At 39.1% G+C, this 23,171-nt stretch overlaps 1 protein-coding gene and 1 long non-coding RNA gene across 2 annotated transcripts; both read right to left on the bottom strand.

Annotated features, from left to right (window-relative positions):
- Positions 1-884: 884 nt before the first annotated feature.
- On the bottom strand, positions 885-1,537 carry LOC106654491 (acanthoscurrin-2-like). The gene is made up of 2 exons (XM_014374410.1): positions 1,483-1,537; positions 885-1,405 (listed from the first exon to the last, which is right to left on the bottom strand). The coding sequence occupies exons 1-2, from the start codon at positions 1,535-1,537 to the stop codon at positions 885-887; spliced, it is 576 nt and encodes a 191-aa protein (XP_014229896.1).
- An 11,330-nt stretch (positions 1,538-12,867) lies between these two features.
- LOC106654759 lies at positions 12,868-13,987 on the bottom strand. The gene is made up of 3 exons (XR_001339431.1): positions 13,764-13,987; positions 13,583-13,697; positions 12,868-13,515 (listed from the first exon to the last, which is right to left on the bottom strand). It is a non-coding gene; the product is annotated as an uncharacterized LOC106654759 (long non-coding RNA).
- Between the last annotated feature and the right edge of the window lie 9,184 nt (positions 13,988-23,171).

Genomic DNA, 23,171 nt, shown 5'->3' with positions numbered 1-23,171 from the left:
TTGTTTTTGGCCCCGGCACGTACCTGTACACATTCATACGTCCTATAACGCATTGCAATGGCACTGCCGAGTGAGAGAGAGAGAGAGACGATCGGTGCACCTCGCGCGTCTCGTCGCGACTCGGCGGCAGTGCAGCTGACCCCTTTGACGTTGCGAGCGCGCAGACGTCGAAAGTGGATCAGACTGCGAAGCTTTTTTCGCGGCGTATAAGATATTACCGCGCGATCCTTGTGTATATTATACGTTTCTCGAGCAGCAGCAGCCTGAGTGATGGGCAAAATGATGCAAGAGACACGACGACGACGCTTGGCAATTTACGCGATCGCGTATATAAGTCCGAGGAGGCCAATTGAACGCAATATGCGCGCGGATTTTTTTGTCCTTTTTGCTCTAGCAGCAGCGATAGATGTGTCTCGGCCGTGCGCATATATATAGATCGTAGTCGTACGTACGTTGTATATACAACGTTGGCCTCTCTGCCCGGCTTCTTTTTTTTGTCCTTTTTCCTTCCTTTTTATATGATCGCGTCGTCGTGCAGGCGGCGCATTAATCTTCTCCGCGTGTGCAAAGCTCGCATTCCATTTGACGCCGCCGCGTTCTCTCTCTCTCTCTCTATCTCTCTTAGAGCTATTGTTTTTGTTTATCGCTCGCGAGCAAACTTGTTTCGTCGATTTTATGTACTTGTAGTATGTAGGTGACGCGTGTACGAGGCATGTGTTTATGGATACACGTATGTGGGATCGAATTCAATGTGCTACAATTTCAATGGTTCACTTTAGCCTTTTATTATAACATTTCGGTTGAAGAAAAAATTATCAAGAATTGTATTTGAATTAGTGAATTCCATGGAGGGCCAAAGGCTCGTTCAAGTAGCTACGAGCTACTTAGTTTTGGTTTCCAGCGATCTGGACGACGGAGGTGGCGTCGCGTCCAGCTCCGGATACGGCAGAGCCAACCTGTCCCTGAGCGAGACCACCGGGACGGCGTCCAAGACGACCTCCACGGTTGCCACCCTGGTTACCGGCGATCTGCACGGCGGAGGTGGCGTCGCGACCGCCTCCGGCGACGGCGTTTCCAGCGTTACCCTGGAGGGTGCCACCGTTGGGCAGCCTGCCGAGACGACCGCGGCGACCTCCCTGTTGGCTGCCGGCGATCTGGACGACGGAGGTGGCGTCGCGGCCGGCTCCGGCTACGGCCGATCCGGCGTTACCCTGGAGGACACCGTTGTTGCCGAGACGACCGGGACGACGACCGTTGATGATTCCTCCCTGGAGTCCGCCGACTTGGACTGGTGGGTTGCGACGACCGCCACCGACGCCGACGAGTCCACCCTGGCCCAGGGCACCGCGGCGACCACCGCGACCGTCGTTGATGACTCCGCCCTGCAGGCCGCCGACGTTGACCTCTGCGAGAAAAAAAAAGAAATTACCTCGTGAATCGACCGATTTTCTTACGACAGTACATTTCTGACATGCTACTTACGAGCCCAGGCACAGCCGATCAATGCAACGATCAAGAGAACTACTGCGGTCTTCATCTTGGTTTACTCTGCTTTGGAACTGAGTGTGCCTTTTCCGAAACCTCTCGCAGCTTTTATACTCGTCGAATTTTCGTCGCGCTCCTCGGGGCCAATAGCAAATTTTAATAAAATATAAATATTAGACTTTTGATCGTTATAAATATTCTTTGGACGGTGTTTATTTTGTCACGTCTTTGTTGATCGAGAAACAAAGGTTGCAGCCGTTTTTTTTCTTTTCTTCGATCGCGTAACAATACGCAATGATCGTGTACAACCTCCTCGATAACGGCAGCAATAATACAACGACTTTTTCAGTGTGCGATAAATCATTCGCATGGTTTTATCAGACGCGCAAAGTTATTTCTATATATCCGCCAAATTTAACTTTCGTTGCTGCGTCGGCCCAATGATAAGGCATAAGACACACAAAGCTGGAAAAAATGCATATGTCCCCCCCGCGCACACACGCACGTGAAATATTTTCAAAAGCTGTCAGTCATGCAAGTATGTATACGCAAGAGCTAGATGGTATAATGCTTTTGACGATCTTTCAATCTGGGGATAAAGAAAAAAAAATCGCTTGGAATTTCAAAGTTGAGGTTCGCCAAAATTTTAATCACCTTATAAATTTATGGATGGAGCAATTTTGAACGATGTCGGAGATTTCTATATCGATTATACACTGCTTAGGAATGATTTTCCAGTTCATCTATAGTACTCGCAAGCATCGTTATATAAATATACTAAAAATATATAATTTTGGGTCAAGTCGAATGGTTATGCGACAAGAAAGCTTTTCATAATTTCATAATCGAGGCACAAGATTCTGAATTATGATGTGTTAACTTTTGTTGATGCGTACATATCAAGAGGTGCGGTAGCACCTAGCCGGCAAAGTATAAAAAAAAAAATTATTAAAAAATTATTAAAAAAAAAAATCATTTGAAAAAAAAAAATTAATTGGAATTTGAAATTAAAAATTTTCAAAAAAATATGTAAATACACATTGAAACTTATTATTGTACTTTAACGTGAACATTAATAGCACATGTATATTATAAATACAAATTAATACATTATTAATTTGCATTTTATGTATATTTTATAACAAAATTCTTTCAATTATAAAAATTATAACTAAAATTTTATACGTTTTGTTTCATGAAGTTTCCATTATAAAAAATTAATCATGCACAGTTTTTAAATAATTGTGGAAATCAATTACATTTTCATTGGTAAATGTAAGAATTAATATGCCAAAATTCGTTTAGTATAATAACAAGATTTATCGTAATCAAAGGTGTCTTACTTGCTTGTGAGCTTTTCGACTGTCGACAGATGGCGTGTTGCAAACTCGCAAATGACAAAAAAAATTTTGTAGGGTATATATGTACAGAGTGTATGTACAAAGTGCTATGAAAGAAAAATCTATAAGTAAAATGACGCGAAGAAAAACACATCACATTAAAACACCGTCAAATAAACATACCTTATCGAAATACTATGAATAAAACACACCTCATAGAATCACGATTGAACGAATTGCATGAAAAATTTTACGGAGCTTGTGCGTTTTGTGCATGTAAATGCACCGATGATATTTAATGTAGTTATTTCGTGTGTGTTTTGTGCATGTAAATGCACGTATGATATTTAATGTAGTACTTTTGTTCCACCGTAAATTATCCTGCTTCATGACATCTCTAAGAGGCACATCCTCAAATTTTCCTCGGTACCACTCGACCTACTTTCTAGAAATTTTAGCACTTTGTCTCGTCAATTCGGAATCGATGGAAATGTTGTTTGTCGTAAGTACGTTTTATTTTTGCAACGAGTATGAATTTCGTGACTCAGCGGAATTCATCTATACAATATAGCTGCGGCATTACAGAAAATGGACCATTAGAAATCGAACTTGCTCGCGGATGGAACAATGCGTTTACCGCTCCCAAACTACATTGTATCAATTTCCATTACTCACTTCATTAGGGAAGTTTCCACGTATGCAAGTTTGAAACTATCACCACCGCTATAATGCGTGAAATAGATCTGATAATGTTAACAAATTGTTTTGTGCATTCGATATAAACAAAGATTATCGAGACGTAACGGGCAATAACATTTTGCAGTTACTATCTCGACCGTCTTGCGTATGAAATCATGAAAAGTTTTTTTTTGTTATTTATTAATCGTACAGTAAAACGTCTGAATGAGCGACTCTTGCGTCGAATAAGTCAGATTGTTCAAATATCATTAAAATTCGAGGTGCTCGTTACGCAATTTTCTGTCGAAAATCAGTGCTTCATTGTTGATTTCAATTTTTCACATGGTGCGAGAGATCTCGTAGTAGGAGAGTTAAGCAATGGAGCATTAAAATTTGAAACGCAATAGTTTACAAACCGTGTAATAAAATTCATTGCCGGAATTGACGCATCCATTCGCAGCTGTCAAGTATCAATACGACGTGTAATTCGAATTTATCTATCAATCGCGTCACATAAATTTCACTCGCTGCCGGGTACATATGTATTACGGCAGTAAATTCCATCGCGTGTCCATTTGGAATATCGCAATAACAAAAAGAGAAAAAAAGTATCGAGGAAAAAAAGGTCCCGACGCAGTTGATTCGTACACACGGCAAAGTCCCCCATTGTAATACTCCCGCGCCAAGTAGTATGTATTATCGGCATTGGCTCATCTTATCTTGCGTTTCGCGCGCGAAACTTTTCGCTATTATATAGGCGCTATTGAGTCGGGACGCGCGTATGCTGCCGCTGCTGCTGCAGCCGAGTATCTATCAGTGTTTCGAGGTTACGCACAAAGTGCATACGCGTAGCATACACACGCGTGATATACAAAAGTGGAATATTAGAGAGAGGAGATTTTCGAATCGATGATGAATACCCATGGCCTATAGATTTTCTCGCGGTCCATAAGATTCTGTTTATGTACGTGTGTGATATCGAAAGGTTTTCTATATAAGCAAAAGAGCATAGACCAAAGATTCATCTCGATGGTTAATTTTTCGTTTCAACGTTGAATTGAAAAATGCGGAGGAAAATTGATGATGAGCGAATTCGGGTTTATGCAAGTGTACGTTTTTTTGTTACAAAAGAAAAAATTACAATAACACTATAAATGTTTTGTTTTACACAGCGTATAAAGTGTGTAAGTTTAAAGTCTCGCTTTATTTACATCGTCTCGCAGCACCTGTTCAAGAATTCACTTTTATATAATATTTGAATTTCGTTTGTAATTCTTTTCGATAAAAAAAAATCAAAGATTCGACAGTCAGCGAGACACTCGGATAAGAAAAATGATAACAAAAAGTAAAACGATTTTTGCTCTCTGTCTCTTTCTTCGCGTCCAAAGTCAAGGTCTTGTCGAACCGATCGTCCACAGAGGATAAACATCATTCGCAGCTCTCTATGCCCGGAGCGAGTATATATGCTATATAAGAGTGCTCGAGGTCGATCCGAGAAGGAGGAAAAATCCTCGGCAGAATCGAGTTTACGCGCCCTGTTGCGCCGGAAGCATTCGTTTAAAACATTATATATAGCGTACAATATATGCGTACACACATGGTGCCGCTGCTCTAGAGCCGTTCGATTATTATAGGTATTTTCTTGGCACTACTAACAGCCGCACTATACGACACCGGGTTACAAGGTACATATATACACGCGCAGCAGCAGCAGAGTCTCAGGCTCTTAAATGGGAAAACGTTGATACGACACTGGAGATTAGAGCGCGTCCGAGCGCATATAAGCGAGTTTCTCCGCTCTTAGGGATTCTGATTGAGTTGACTTGTACGTGGTCGTGGCCTCCGGGCGCATCTGCGTGTCCTGCCGTCGCAGCAGCCTTATATATTGCGCGCACACATTTTCTTATACCCGTGTATCGAAGAAAAAAAAACACAGCCATCGAATGTATGTTGCTGCTCTTGCCGCGCGCGCGTTACTTTGCGACTTTCTATGTGTAGCTCGATTTGGTTTATATAGATATATATTTGCTTCGCGAGACTTTAATTAATATTTCGAGAAATGCTTTTCTATCGGTTTTTTGTGCGTGAAAAAGTTTCCAATACGAACGATATAATATAATGCCTTCGATTGGTAGTACAGCGAGTCGCTCGAAATTCGACGATTGACAAAGGCGACTCGAACTTATAGGAATGCACTTTCATTAAGCGCTGCGTAGCTAACACACAGGATAGGCCAATGATCTCATGAAAATCAGTTTTAATCAGTGCGCCGGCACGCACCGCATGAATCGAAAGTACGAAACAATCGCTCCGCTAGTCGCGACTCGAGCTTAGTCCTGCTCGCTTTAAATTCTTAGCTCCCAGGGAGAGTAGATAATTTTTTTTTTTCATTCTCGTTTATATATTCTTCGAGCTGCCTGTATAGAGAGGCAAATTCAATGATATAGTGGATCGCGAGGCTTGCCGTACAGCTTTTCCCATCGTTTCCGCACAATGAAAACTCCGATGAGGCGCCCCGATAGCCCGAGCGCGGCACATGCCGATCGCTATACGTACTGCTACTGCAAAGCTGATGGAATTTCAAGACCATTAACGCCACCGCACCACGCGCGGACGACCATTAGCGGGCCTCCTGCACATGCACATACAATGCAGCCGTCTCTTTCTCTCTTTATATTGATAGACAATTTTTGTTAAGTTCATGCATTATACCGAGTTTGTGCATACGCACACACGATTATTCAAATTTCGCCACGTGATCCGTGCAGATTTTTTATACGCACGCCCATGAGGCCCATCGCAGCATTACGGAGGAACTGGGTCGAAAGGATTTTTCCCTATCTCGTTGCGGCTGTCTACTCCTGGCTATGAGAGATGTCTGATTTCTGCGCGGGAATAATACAAATTCATTGTTAATGAAGATTTTATGCGATTGAAATGTGTTATATACTCTATGTCGATGTTGAAATTAAGTTAATTGATCGTCTAATTCAACTCGCTCTCGGACTTGCAATAAACCGTACTTAACGAGGCTACACATACTTTTTGGGTTATATTAATTTTTTTGTGAAATTCCCGGTAGAAGTGTGGATAATTAGTAGTGGTCTAATTTAAAATTTATAATTTTAAATTGATTTTTCATTTTTCAATTATTTTACAAATGATTATCAAATTTTAAAACAAAATAACAATTTAATTGTTTCAAAAGACATAGATCAGTTTTGAAGCATTTTAAAAACGAAAATTGAAACTTCGACCACTAGATGGCGAGTCCTTTTATCTGTAAATCTGCAAGTGACTAAGTCAAAATAAATGTACAAGTCATATCGTTTTCTTTATAAAATTCAATATTATCTGTTACGTTGAGAAATGAAAAAGGCAGTTTGAGTTGAAAGAAACTTTATTTTATAATAAGAGCTTTGAACCGCTTATAAGGACGGTCGACTCCAATCTGGAGTCTCGTACGAGAGAGAGCGATGTAGCGTAAACAATACATAGCAACCGAGAAAATAAAAGAAAATCAGCCTATTCGAACGGCCCGAACAGCCGCTCCGAAATCTGTACGTCTCGAAACGGTGTTCGTCCGTCCTTTTCGACGGGCTACTGTGGCCTCAATGATTCCGAAACATTGTTCGCACGGCCCATCGAGCCTATACGCTCAATGTTCGAATAGGCTAAAAATTAGAACTAAAAATAACTGAAATAAACATTAAATCAAACAGCTAAAATTATCTATATGTCTTTTAAGCTATTGATTGAAAACATGTTCAGTGAAAAAACGTGAAACTTTATGTTTCTATAAAATATTGAAAAAAAACCTTTTACTTTTGGTTAGTATCACGTACAGTTCTAATGACATTTTTACGTTCAAGCAACGTTTTCGTTGGCCCAGAACCAGCCATTCAATTTTACCTGGGATAACGTGTTATCATCGATCGATTAAATAAAACGCCAAGACGCATTTGTTTCTTTTTTGGTAAAGACGCTCGTTTATCAAAGAGCAGGTCCCGTTAGCAAGAGCGACATTATCAGCTGAACGTTTAAGCGCAATTCATTATGCACACGTTGCTGTTTACCGACAGTTAAATTTACAAAGTTGATTAACGAGCGCGAAATTATCATCATCATTTTTGAGATCGACAGAGACGGAGGCGAGCAGGGCAGACAAAATTTTACGGCAGCGGGGTAGCAGGCGCTCGATCGACATTCGAAGTCGAGCGAGTTGGATTTCGGTATACACTATATATAATGTATCTCGTGTGCAGTCCTCCGATCCGTTGTACAAACAGACATTCCATTCCTTGTGTGTGCAAATTAGCCAGGCGCGCGAAGGTAAATGTGCGACTACTGCATATTATAGTTATACTCGCACGTATCACAGAGACGGACCGATCAACTGCCGAGAGGCGGCGGGAATGCGCCAGCTCGCTCGGCCGCGCCAACCGAAAGCCGTATAGCACGTTGTGATCGCGTATATATATATCTACATGGAGATCCAGACTCCAAGAGCGATGCAGTCAGGCCGGGGCAGGTAGAATACACATCCGGATACGCGCAGCGCGTGAAACGATCTCGACTCGATCTTTTCGCGCTCGCCTGTGTATTTATATAAATGTATACGACTTCATTGGACGTCGACAAGTGCAGCAGCGGCAGTGGCAATAATAACGTTATACACACACACACACACACACACACACATTATATACATTTTCTTTTTTTATTTTTCCTTCTCATGGATAACGTGCAAGCTGTAGCTTTGGTACCCTGTGTACATATATAGATAATTCTTTGGTGGAAAAAGAGAGATAATAACTGCGTTCGCGCGAGCGAGCCGAGCTTGTATAAGTGGAAAAATAGCTCGTTTGAACGATCGAAAATAATAACGCGCGCGTGCCACTGCGCGCGGCTTACCTATATTTAATGCTCTATAAGTGAATGATATGAAAGAAGATCAGCAGTTATTGAATTAGATTCCTGTAAGCTTACGCAGCATAAATCGTGAATCGCATATTTACTCCCTGACGCGAGCGGCGAACGAATTTGATCATAAATAAATATTCGCTCAAACGGACCACTAATTATCGCATTGAGATAGCGCTTGATGTAGGCGCCCAGCTGACTGACAATGCGCTATACGCACCAGTAGGATCGGTAATCGATCGATGATCGGTATCGTTCTCGTTACCGATATTCGGCTCTCATTAGCTGGGTTATCAAAATAAAACGTGCGAATTCTCGTGCCCCAGAAGAGAAAAATTCCATAACTACTTCCTGATAAGCTCGGCAAACTATGTTTCCACGAGTAAAGTCCATCCACGAGCTTCGCGTGATGTGACAAATTTTCAAAGAGAGAAAAAAGAGAGAAATATTTGCGTCCACTTGGTTCGGGTTGGATGTCACTCGGCGATGTTCGCGTGTTTACCGACGATCAACATTCGACTCAGTGCGGTATTTAGTACACAGGCTAAAAGGCAACAAACGATTTTCGTGAGAATTCGGTATCATAGTCGTCCTCCATGCGTGATACAGCACAAAACACAAGGAGCTTTACCGAAAAAAAGGGCATATAGACACAGTGTGCCTTGTGCGCCGCGCGGATCGGCAGCAGGCGCACGATATTCGCAAAAGGCAGGAACGAGCTCTCTGCTGCTGCAGAAGCGAGGCAGGCCAGCTCCTCGGCAATTGCCTGAGCGAGCCGAGGAGAAAGTTACCTTGGCATACACACACATACATACGTAGAGAGAGAGAGAGAGAAGGCGAGCCCCGCGTGCGCCGCGCACATATGTAGGCCACGACTTTGACCGCTGCCTCGGCAAGGTCCACACGATTGCTGCTGCTGCTGCCTCGATCTCTCGCCAACACGTTGTGTGTGTATATGTGTGTTGGCTCTCGACTCTGATATACGTGCACACACGCGCATGTCTGTAAGTGCGTGTGTTTGTGTGTGCGTTTACGTTCGTCTCGCTTATATTCACACGATAACAGCTCACAGAGAGCTCACCGCCGGCCGCCGATGCTGCTCCTTTTTTTGCGCACGAATTTTCGAAGTATTTTTCGTTGATTTAGCGGGATTTTTTGTGCCCGAACGTCTCAATTAGCTTATACATATATTGGGTTAAACTGCCATGGGTCAGCCAAACAAGACAAAAAATAAAACAAGTCGGAAGCAAATTAACCACTCTTGGAAATGATCGATCATTTCTCTCTCGGCGCGTCGCGCGTGCGACATAATCAGCCCTAAACAGACACGTATATTCGTATATTATATTGTATGTAGAGTTCGTAGAAAGCTGTACGGGGGGCCGGAGTTGTTTATTGACTCTGAGCTCGTGAGGATCGATATAAACAATCTCAGATACACATCGACACTTGTGCAGCAGCGGCAGCAGCTCGGTCAGATATAAATATATAGTGCACCATATAGGAGTGTATATAAATAAACGCAGCGCACAGCATCGCATATATACGCGCCAATTTCGATTTTAACGTTACAATACTCTTTATACATGGCGAGGAATTGTTTATGTACACACACATACAGCTATATAAGGCTAGTTCGCGCGCGCTTACATTCTTATACTTTCTTTTTCCTTCTTCTTCTTTTTTTGTAGCTGTTGTGTTTTGCCATTTTCTTATATTATAGTTATAAATGTGAAATCGAGGCAATAATCTCATTTTCATCAAACTCTATATACATACGTGTAGAGTACATATCAGTGCGTGAGCGCGATATATATGCGCGCTGCAATGTACATTGCCGCATCGACTTGTGCGATCTATATATACCATATACGCGTCTATATGTCCGTAATGTCTCAATCTCCAAAGTTACAGTTAGAAATTTCATATTTATATCTCTCTCTGCTGCAGCAGCGGCTGCGGATGGCTTTTCAAACTCGACGCGCACAATAAAACGAGCAAAAAGAACGAGCCTACGTTATTATTAGTGCAATATCGTGTAATGAATGAATGTGTATAATATAGAGCGAATTTGTTATACACGCATTCCCACGCAGCAACGGCAGCAGCTCTGAGCGCACAATAAAAGGAGTCTTGCCCGTGCGCGGGTACATTAGCAGTTCGCGGGCCGCGATTATCATGCCAATCGTTTGCACAAATGTCCAATTAATTTTCGTCCATTATATACGCACACACGGACAGAGAGAAATATATTACTGTATACGTACATAGCAACGGGAGAAAAGGCACACTTAAGTCTATCAATTATTATTCCACCCGAGGCCCATTACGTCTTCGTAGTCGAAAAAACTGCACCGCTGTACGTACTCATCTACACATTTTCAACAAGATAATAAAGCCTTTCGGGGCCTCTTCAAGGCGGATAATGGGTGTGCTCCGGTAGCTCGAGACGCGCGCAGTGTCGTCCGCGATATCACATTTATGTATAAGAAGAGCTCTGCGATCGCAGCAAGAGAAAGGGATCGCGAGCGACGATCGGGCCTTTTTTGCCAGCTCGTGCATGCTCTGTTCGCTTTTTTGTTGCCGTGTCGACGTGCGGGAAAAATCTTCCGGATACGATATAACTCGGTCGGAGATTTATGAGGTGCTGCTGCTGCTCCGGACTCGGAGAATTACGGCAGCTTTTTTGGTGGTCCTTATAACACTTTTATCGATCACGCGATTTTCAATGAAAAAAAATGTTTGGAATAAACTTTCCGTGGTTGATAGGAATTGAGCGATTATTGCGAAATAGTGTCTTTTGAGCACGATATACATGATATGCTTTGCATCGAATAGATTGAATTGTTACCACTTTCAGAGCTCTTTTCGTTGACCTTTGATGCTGTTAAATTTTCATGTGTAAAAAAACCAGTTAATGGGATTAAGGTTCAATCGATGATCGGAAAAATCGGTTTAACGGCAATGCTTCAAAGAAGAAATGAAAGATAAAAAAAATTATTATTATTTAAGTTTATATATGAAGCTAAGTCAATGGTTGTTCATATTCACCACAAAATTATTGACATTTTGAAATATATTATTGTTTTTCATGAAATTAAAGCATATGGAAGATTGCCTAAAATTACGTAGCCTACTCATGTGATTGTAGTAGTCTCCATTGCGTCCCAACTTCGCCGAATAAATCTTATGCTCCTAAGGTTTGCAACGAACATGTGCTCCATTGATATGATATTTAAGGTGATGTTTCCATACAATTAATTTTTGCCAAATTTTACATTCAAAGCGATAGCTCCGATCATGTACTGCACTGATGTGTTTATTTAACTCGCCCTTGCATCAAATGATATGTAACAAATCATACATTCAAAGGCTTAAGGTTTTACTAAATTTAAGTACTGTATTGTCTGTAATTTTTTAGGGGTTTGTTTGTATCTAAATGATTTCTGAAAAACCTCCCATTCGAAGGGTTCTCTCCGATTGTGTACTGAATTTATGTGCCAATTGAAATTACTCTTGTCTGAAAATGATTTATGACAAATGTCACATTTGAAAGGCTTTTTGCGATTATGTACTGCATTTATATGCCTTTCAAGGCTTCTTTTTTGTCCAAAGAATTTATGACAAATATCACATTTGAAGGGTTTGCTCCGATAATAACTGCATTTATGCGATAATTCGGATAATTCTTGTTTCCAAATGATTTGTGACAAATTTCACTTTCAAAGGCTTTACTAAGTTTATGAACTATATGTATGTGATTTTTTAAGGTATGGTTTTATCTAAATGATTTATGACAAATATCAAAATCGTAAGGTTTGATACGATCATTTACTGCTATAATGTGCCTTTTGAGATCTGTCTTTAGTCCAAATGATTTATGACAAATGCCACATTCGAGGGGAATGCCAAGGTTATGAACTTTTAATTTGTGGCTTTTCAGTAAATTCTGGTATCCAAATGATTTGTGCCAACTGGCACATTCGAAGGCCTTACTGCGATTATGTACTGCATTCACGTGACGCTTGAGGTTACCTTTTTTTCCAAATGACTTGAGACAAACATCACATTCAAAGGGTCTGCTAAGATTATGTACTGCAGTTATATGAGAATTGAAGGTATCCTTACGTGCATATGACTTTTGACAAATTTCACATTCAAAGAGTTTGCTACGATCATGTACTGTATTTACGTGAGTTTTAAGATGTGGTTTTTGTCCAAATGATTTGTAACAAATATCACATTCAAAAGGCTTAATACGATCATGTACTACATTTATGTGAATTTTGAGGTGACCCTTTAATTTAAATGATTTTTGACAAAAGTCACATTCAAAATGTTTGCTTTGATTGTGTACTGCATTGACGTGACGGTTTAGTTGACCTTTTTGCCCAAATGATATGTGACAAATTTCACATTCAAAGAGTTTGCTACGATCATGTACTGCATTTATGTGCCTTTTAAGAAGATACTGGTATATAAATGATTTGTGACAAATTTCACATTCAAAGGGCTTGATACTATTATGTAGTAAATTTATGTGAACATTTAGTTGGCATTTTTGTCTAAATGATTTGTGGCAAACTTCACACTCATAGGGCTTGCTACCATAATGTACTGTATTCATGTGAGTAATGAGGTGACTTTTTCGTCCAAATGACTTCTGACAAATCTTACATTGAAATGATCTAATTTTCTTGTGTTTCGTATTGTTATATCTTTTTAGATTCACTTCTCCCTTAGAAGTTTTTTGATACGTTTTACATTCATAAAATCCCTTTGTTCGAGATGTTTTTCTTAATTTTTTCGCTTCTTTATATAGTTCAAATTTCAATTGAGAATTTACTTGAACTTGACTATTATTATAAACGGAATCATTGCTTGTCAAAATTACCTGATCTTTGACATTCAAATAATTTGTCTTGTTTCGGTTTTCTAATATTTTCACAATAGATGGATTGCTTTGATACTCAATTTTGCAGATGGTTGTCGATAAAAACTCCTGTTCAGGTTTAACATTTTTGCACTCAAAATCTACAAATATTTTTTCGCCTGACCTTTTCTGTAGCGCCACAGACTTATTGATGTGCTAAAATTAAATTGTTGGATTGTTATGGATATCGAAAAATAGACATCATACAAATCATTGGACTCACCGATTATCTACAAAACGAAAATGTTTCAAAGTTTTTGATATCGCCAGAATCCACCGAATTGAAAATATAATCTTCTCCTGCGTCTAACCAAGTATCTTTCGGCTCTTCCTTTACTCTATAATTGAATTAAAGGAAGCGATTGCTTTAAAAAACAGACATTCGTAAAATAATTAGTTAGTACCTAGCTGTGTTTTCCATCATTCGCTTGATTATTTATAACCACTGTGTGAATTTTCACTAAATAGACCGAAAAAATATAGGTTATGTGCCTCGAGTAGCCATTACTTAACTTCGCATTCACCAATTTATAAACACTTGCTTGTTACAGGAATATGGCTCATCTCTAGCGACTAAATGCATTATAATACTTGTATAGGTAATATTAGAGAAGTTACCCACGATACCCACGAGGTTACACGCGATTAGGATAGCTGCTTATTTTCCCCTTCCTCCTCCGACGCATGCTGCATGAGTAAGTAGATTAAAACCGAACTGAAATTGCAATGAAAATGTCATTCACACAGGGGCACAATTTACTTACGCATACTTGCAATGATTGCGGAGGAATATGTGCATAAAAAAGAAATATAGAAACCCACACTGACTCACTAGGGATATAAGGAATAAAGTTCACAATATGGTCATTGGGACGCCAGATGATAGTAAAAAATCAATAGGCAGTTGCATGCATAATTTAACGAACATATGATTTGAATAAATTACGTCTATTTAGTACTAAAATCAATAAACGATTTAATTTTTTACAGGGAAAACAACTTTTATTTATTGAATTTTTCTTCAAGCTACTCGTGAATACAGATGATAGATTTAAAATGAGAAATTTGAATGGACATTACATACTTTCCACACATGTATGTAAGACATCCGCGACAAGGAAAGTAATTTAATAATGCAGTCTTTGAGCCGCGACGAAAGAGCTGTTGCCGCTGCTGCTGCTCGTGCCGGAACAAAAAATCATCCGCCTTACGCCGTCGCTTCGATCGGCCAAGCATTACATCTGCGCTTTTTACTCAGCTCGGCGTGTACCGCAAGCACGCGCCTATAATATGCATTATATTATATGTACACATTGTAAATAGAGTCGTATTCTTTTTTTCTTCTTTTCTTTTTATATGGAATTAGCCTGATTTTCGTCGCAAGCATGAGTCAAGCTCAAGGCCACACGGTGGCAGCAGCGGAGAAACGACGGTGTAATTTTTGTGTGATCGATGAAACGATAATTTGGCTCTTTTTGTCTTGGCCGATCATCTAGGAGCACATTATACTACTCGTCTTTTTACGTACTTGCAAATTAAAGTCAAATTTATACATTTTATATCAGGGAAAAAATCCGCTTCATTACGCGCATATACATGGCCAATTCTCTGTGAAATCGAATGGCCAATTTTTTCTGGTGCCCCGAAAAACTTGTTGCTTTTGATGCCGTACATTTTCCCCAATTTCATTCAAATTTTCAGATCTGCCTATCACATTTTCAGGTGACTAAAATCGAAATTTTGTCGGAGTCTATGATTATTACTAATGTCTATAAAAATTCCATCTATCTTTCAGAAAAAATGCCAGAAATCTTCATTACAAGAAATTGATAACATTTTTAGAAAGAATTCTCCTAAAAATGTCTAGGTTTGGGCACTATAAGAGCTTGCTATTTTACAAAGAAACAATGAAGTTAAAATCGAATCGGTTTGATTCGGGCTTCACCTTAGTGATCATCATGTTTATCATATGACTATTCAATGCATTATATTTTTCTTTGAATATTGACTCTCGCTTTTTATCTAATTCTCCTGCACCCCACTCCTCTCTCGTTTTTCCCCCTGAAACAAAATTTCAAAAAATTAAAAATGCATATTAAGCAGATTTTTTTCAACTTTTTTAAGAAAAAAACAAAAAGAACTCTCCAGCGGGGAATCGAACCTTTTTTTTTTTTTTTTTTTAAAAGTTTATTCACGTTGATTGGATACAGTAGTTAATGTCCACTGTAAAATGGGCTCAACCAAAACTTAAACAAAGGCCCTACATATAATACACAGCATAATTACATACATGGCACATTATTGTGCATCTCGTAGGTAGTCGGTAACATAAGTAAGATGAAAACAGTAATATAAATAAAAAAAAGCATCAAACATAATGCGATTATTGTACAATAATTTGCGTTTTAAATTGGAACAAAAAATGGTAAATAGGCGATCTATTGATAAGATCACGGCGCCTAAGTCACCAAAAAAAAACCAACAAAAATTATATATGTTATAATAAAAACGTCACAGGTAATATAATTATCCGTAAAAAATATTATTAAATAAAGTTAGAACAATAAGATATTTATAAAATTATACAAGAATAACATGGTTAACAAAGAATAAATATACATAAAATAAAAAAAATAACGTACATAGATTGAAATAATCAAACAATATGTTATGGTAGCCAGTGTTATCTTACATCTGGTCTACCACGTATTTCCATAAACATATCCATAATGCGGGGAATCGAACCCCGGTCTCCCGCGTGACAGGCGGGGATACTGACCACTATACTACTGAAGATTTGAAAATCGGAGTTTTAAGGCGATATTTCAAAACAGCCACGACTCCGAATCATTTTAGTCATTTATGACCCTGCAAAATGGAGTTTTGAGCTGAAAAATTCGAAGCAATCATTCACTCCGAATTATTTAAGTTATGTATGACCCTGTAAAACGGAGTTTTGAGTCGAAAAATTCGGAGCCAACACGACTCCAAATCATTTGAGTCATTAATGACCCTGTAAAACGGAGTTTCGAGCCAAAAAATTCGAAGCCAACATAACTTCGAATCATTTTAGTCATTTATGACCCTGCAAAATGGAGTTTTGAGCTGCAAAATTCGGAGCCAATTTTATCATATGATTTCTAATTCGTAATCTTATCGTAAATAAAAAATTCGCAATTTTATCGTATTATTTCTAATTTGGAGGATCGACAAATTCTGGACATTTGTTTATCGAAAAGACTTTGGAAATTATTAAAGTGACATTGTTCGATAAATAAGGTAAGAATCTTGGATCGAGCTCGTTTTGAGTAGGGTGTTTTTCTTTGTACATTGCCTATATAGCCAATTTGAAATTCAAATTGAGTACATAAAATATCTAAACGACTTGACATATTTTATCGCTTTATCGCTATCTTTTCAAATGGTCTCAGGAAAAGCGACACTGCTGCGAAGTTCGCCTCGTACTCTTTCCAGCGATAACTATGGCCGAGAGGCTATCGAAAAGAATAATTTTGACCATTGACTCGAGCACGACACGATAGGCCTGTGCTATCGTATCAAGCAGCAAGTCAGCTGTTTCCAGTACGACTTCGTGGGTAAGCTGAAGCTGTCGCCCTGAAGCCGCGATATTTTCAGAAGGACGTCGGTGGCTACTGCTTGACGATGATCTATATGGATGCGCTGACCTACAGGACAGTCGCGATTGTACTGTAGAAATATTGTTTCCCTAACGACCAACTCAAGTGACATTTTTTTATGACAAATAATTGTAAGACAAATTTGAGATTAAACAAAAGATATATGAAATAAATCAGTCATAAAGTAAATTATTATACATTGATCAATTTTACACAACAGTCTGTAATACGTGTATAAAGCTGTTTACAAATTTCGAACTTTCCCTTCTTCTTTTTAAAATACTGCCATAAAAATTGATCTTTCAGAAAGTATACAAAATGTTTAATTTATTCTTATTTAAAACGAGCAAAGCTAATCATTTTTTAATATATTTTTTCCAGTTTAAAGAAAAAAAATTTTACAATCAAAAATTTCCTCAAATTCAGATTCAAATAAATCGAGTGAACTGTCTCTAACAATAAATATTACTTATTTACACATTGTATAATATGCCATTTTACTTTTTATACATTTTTTATTTTATTACCAATGCATTTAATTATGAACCCTACTGCTGTTCTTTGTAAAGGACGCGTGTATAATCCAAAACATTCATTTACAATTCCTTACAAAACTATACACGTATTTATTGTTACAGAAATAACCTTTAATTCAATAATTCTTAATAGACGATACTTAGAATGAACGAGTTAATGTAGTGCACTGTATTATACTTCTAGACTGACAATAAAAAATAGATTTTTTCAAATCGTCGGGACGCCCAAAAAAAAAACCCAAAAAAATAATCTTTGCTAAATTCACAGCTGACGCCATTTGGAGGTTCGAAAACATTGAGGGGGCATCCCGACGATTTGAAAAAATCTATTTTTTATTGCCAGTCTAATACTTGCATATACTGAAAAAAATGTTATGGGTGGATCTAGTTAAAGTAAACAGGAGGGATCAAAAAATGTCTTTTGCTGTTCTAGTTGTCTACTTTTGTTATATCTACCCATGGATGGGGTGGACTAAAATGTCAATTTGTAGAACTTTTTCATTGATTTTTAATAAAGAAATCAGTTATGATAGTTGACATGAACATGTTGACTGGTACTAGTTCTTGAACGTGCTGCGTGCCGAGTCAGACGAGGTTTCTCGACCGCGTATGGTAGTCCTCCCCTCTGAAGCACGAGTCGCATCTCTCCGTGAACATTATAGTCTTGGGTGAGCATCTGATCGTGTACTGTATTCAAATGAGTTTTGAGGGCATCCTTTCGTCCGAATGATTTGTGACAAATCTCACATTCGAAGAGTTTGGTCCAATTATGTACTGAATTTATGTGAACATTGAGATGAACTTTTTGCCCAAATGATTTGTGGCAAATGTCACAGTCAAAGGATTTAATACAAACATGTACTGTATCCATGTGCCTTTTGAAGCTACCTTTTTGTCCAAATGATTTGTGACAAATTTCACACTCAAAAGGCTTTTTACGTTTATGTACTGTATTTATGTGAGTAATGAGGGTACCCTTTTCTCCAAATGATTTGTGACAAATCTCACATTCGAAGGGTTTGCTACGATCATGAACAGTACTTGTATGTTTATTGAGGTCACCCTTTTGTCCAAAATATTTGTGACAGATATCACATTCAAAAGGTTTGCTACGATCATGTACAGTGTTGACATGACGTTTAAGTTTACTCTGGCATTCAAATGATTTCTGACAAATCTCACATTCAAAGGGTTTGCTACGATCATGTACTGTATTTACGTGAGTTTTGAGATGTGGTTTTTGTCCAAATGATTTGCTACAAATTTCACATTCAAATAGTCTGATACGCTCATGTACTGTATTTATGTGAGCATTGAGGTGACTTTTATGTCCAAAAGATTTTTGACAAATTTTACATTCAAAAGGTTTGCTACGAACATGTACTGAATTTATGTGTCTATTGATAAGGCTCTCATATTTGAATAATTTATGACAAATCTTACACTCGAATAATTTCTTTATTCGAGTTTTTTTATCCAAGTAAATAGTCTGAATTTGGTTTAATACTTTTGGAAGAGGTGGATAATTCTGATTCTCAGTTTTACTGGTGATTTCTGATAATGGCTTTAAGTCAGGTTTAACATTTTTGCATTCAAAATCAATATGTATATCTTTATCGATGCCATTGGTTTGATTTTCGTTTTCTAATTTCACGAAAGGCGGATAACTTTGATACTTAGATTTGCAGATGGTAGCTGTCGACAATGATAAGATTTTAGGCTTAACATCCTTGCACTCAATATCTGCAAGTATTTTATCATCAAATTTTTTCTGAAAGGCCGTCGGCTCATTCAAGTGGTTGGCCTAAAATTAAAAAGATGTAACACTGTAATTGTAAGAATCCGCCGTAACGAAATTGCAACCATCGTCTGCATCTGACCAAATATCTTTCTGCTCTTCTTTCACCCTTTACAAAAATCAAATTAGGTAAAGGGATCATTTCGAAATATATTATAACATTCAAAAATAAATGTTGTACCTAATTATGTTTTCTCTGTTCTCCATTACTTGTTTTATAACATGTACTTTTACTCTGAATTTACTCGATCTAGTTAGAAAAAACATTCGAGGTTATGTGCCTCGAGTATGCAATAAACTGCGACTCCATTCTACCAATTTGTAAACACTCACTTACTGCAGAAATTCCGCTTCTCGATAGCGACCTCCCGCACTACTGACGTATATTAGCGAGGTGACTCTGCAATTGTGATCTTTGACAATAATTTCCCCTTTTCCAAATACTGTTAGTACGTAGTAATTTACTGTGATACATGATTCGTATGCTACTAAAACTAACAGAACTTCATCCATCCAGATGCATAATGCGATATACATGTGGATAAAAATACAAGTGTGAAATATTTTTTTGAACTCATTCCAACACGGGATACAATGGTATTGCACAAGTGATATTAGAAATGAAAGTTGAATCGGTAAAGTTGGAGCGTCAGATGATCGTTTCGTGACTGTTTTTTTTTTTTTTTTTTTGAAAATTTATTTACAGTTATCAAGATTTAATTTACATGGTGTAGCATAATTAAGAGGCTTAAATTTGATTCGAAGAAACGCACAAGAGTAACATAAACAGCTGATTCATAGTTAAATAGTTTCTCCCTCGAAAATAAAAACTTTTTAGCGACTTTTTTGTACTTTTACCCTACACATAATCACACAGATATCATAATTACACAAATTAAAAAAAGATCGAACAAATAACGAATTTGAAGAAACTCATTTTTTATTTTCAGAATGTAACTTTTAAAATATCCAACTTATCCATAAGTGGCAGTTCGGGGGCGCTGTACAGCGCTCACAAGGCCAAAAAAAAAAGAAGAAGAAGAACTTATTCATAATGTTTTTATTTTGATGTTGAAGCTTAACAGCTTTTCTTTTAAGTTCCTTACACAAATCCTCAAAAATGTATTTAGACTCGACGAAATAACCAAGAAATAGAATTTTTAGAAAAACAAAAAAAACTTTCCATTATTAACATGTAACTTTCAAAATAATCAACGTTTCCTGACGTCTTTGGTCTTAAATTAACGCTCAACTACTCTTCGTTTGTAATCACTGCAAACATTTTCAAAAAAATAACTTAAATCTCACAAAAAACGGTTAAACAAATTATTTGCCTTTTATCTTTATCACAATCAACAATCAATGCCGTTTATTATTCTACACGATTTAAAGTCTCGTTTTCGAGATAATTCTCGCGCAAATTTTTCAGCCACTCGATTTCACGGAGAATCGGCTATATACAAAAAGTATACTTGCTCGGGTTATAACTGTTTCTCGAACGCGAAAAAATGCGAAATAAAGCAAAACAACACACACCCGTGTGTGCGCGCGCGCGCGCCTGTGTGTGTGTACTGCTGCCTCCCTTATTATATAGCGCCCAAAAAAAAGCTTACATCCATTTTAAATGAAATCAAAATGCTCCGATCTTCGACTGTCTCCTCTTGCTTTTTTCCCCCTTTTCACGTGCACGTCGTCTCGTTAAAATCAGCGCCGAAAGTACGTCAAAGTCTTGTTCGCTTCGCCACAATGCACTTCTCTCTTCTCTTCGTGGGGCTTCTTGACTTTGCCGCAGTTCGCTTTCAATTAGTATGCGCAGATATACATGCTATACTGGCTTGTGTTGTTTCTCTCTCTCTCTATCTTTCTTGTGATTGCTTGGGTCAGCCGTTGCCTGCCGGATCCTAATACGAGGAAGAACACGACGGCCCAGTTTTGCGCGTTCGAGAGCTGCTACTGCTGCTACTGCTGCTATATGCAGTGCGCGGTGCACAGGCAAGCTTGAATTATGCCCGTTTTGCGGGGAAATTATGCGCGAGGAGATTTTCGGTGAGAGTCTCGATCTGCCGCCGCTGATGCTGATGCTGAGCACGAGTTCGAACTCGCGGGGGCCATGAGTCTGCGTGAGTATTTTACGGGATGAGGATATGTCTCGAGACGACGCTAACAAGCCGCGTATACACACATTATACGCTCACATACATATACGATAATGTAAGCCAAATAGATTTTATCGCGAAATGATCCGCGACTGCAGCGCGCGTATACGCAAATGTCGCTAGCTGTGCGCATTATACGACTAATAGATTTTTCAGCTGATTTACGTTACTTTTCCATACTTAATAAGTATGAACATAAATACGACTTTGTCTTACTTTCATTCCGATCGGGTCTTTCTATTTACTTTATTATAACGCAGGTCAAAAGGTCTATACACAGGTCTATACGCGAAACGGACGTTTTTATGATAACTCCGCTATCGAGTTCGGTATTGGTATTCGCGGCGCACGCACGAGACGCATGTGTGTGGCATCTTTTAATTACTCCTCGTGCCCTTACGCACACACACACACACACACACACACACACACACACACCCGAAAGCACGACACGAGCTCTATATATCGTCATCGCGATCCTCTATCGAAGCTGTTTTTTCTTCAATTATAGCGGCGCGTTCGCGTATACATACGTAATATACAAAGGGAGAGAAAAAAAAGAATCGGTAAACATTCCGATCGCAGCAATACTCCAATTCAGCAAATTACATGCGATACATGCGTGTATGCGTACAGCGATCGCGCCGCCACCACATATATACCGATATAGCCGCACGCATGTAATCGCGCGCGCGGTTTGTATAAAAAGAAACGCGCGGAATCCACGCGCCAGCCGGTAAACAGCCGTACACACATACGACTCATCGTAGTCGTTCGAGTCCTGAAGTTGTATGTGTGTATGTGCCGAGTCTCGTCGCATCACATCATCATCATCAGTAGGTCAGCGGAACAGCGCCCACGGCGTATGTATCGGCTCTCGTATATACATACAGCAGAGGCACCACATAGGCCGTCGTCGTCGTCGCCGTCGTATATACACAACTACCGATGCAGTATATGTAAGCTCCTCTCAGGCAGCAGCTTTTTTTTCTCCTTTTTTCCTTGGTTTTTCTCTCTTCTTTTTCTTCTCTCGGCCAAGCATTCGTCGCGGGATTATATTCGTAAACGCGCACAACAGGTGAAAGGGCAGATATATACGTATGTGATATCGAATGCAGCATGCGAGTAAGGTGTAGTACTGTGTGTGTGTGTGTGTGTGTGTGTGTGCGCGCAAGGTGCGCATGGGAATTTTGCACTCGCGATCCGCTCGCAAAGAGAGTGAATGGCAAACGGGGCAATAATGCCCCGCAATGCACCGCACTGCATGTATGTGTGTACATGTGTGTGTGGATATGAAATCGCGTGAGCGCGCGCGATTTTTCGGCGAGAAAATTGGACGATAATGATTGCTCTTTGCTCTGCTCTCTCACTCTCTTTCTCTGCGGACTCTCTCGACCTGCCCAACTTGGACGAGGACGACGATGATAATGGGCGTGGCTCGTCCTCGTCGTCGTTTCTCTTCTTCGAGCCGTAGTACGTGTATGATGATTTTTTACTTTCGTACGTGCACTTCTTTTCTCTCTCTCTCTCTCTCTCTCTCTCTCTCTCTGACTCTCCGCAACAAACGCGATTACGCTCGGTTTTTAATATGAAATATTTAGTTCACGCGTATGCATTAAACATACATACATACGTATATGCACATGCCGCGCGCATGCATATCATGGAGTACAGCGAGAGAAAG

Source organism: Trichogramma pretiosum, unplaced genomic scaffold (assembly GCF_000599845.2).
Source record: "Trichogramma pretiosum strain Unisexual culture from Peru unplaced genomic scaffold, Tpre_2.0 scaffold46, whole genome shotgun sequence".
In the NCBI taxonomy this organism is placed as follows: domain Eukaryota; kingdom Metazoa; phylum Arthropoda; class Insecta; order Hymenoptera; family Trichogrammatidae; genus Trichogramma; species Trichogramma pretiosum.
This window is presented reverse-complemented; position numbering and strand designations above follow the sequence as displayed.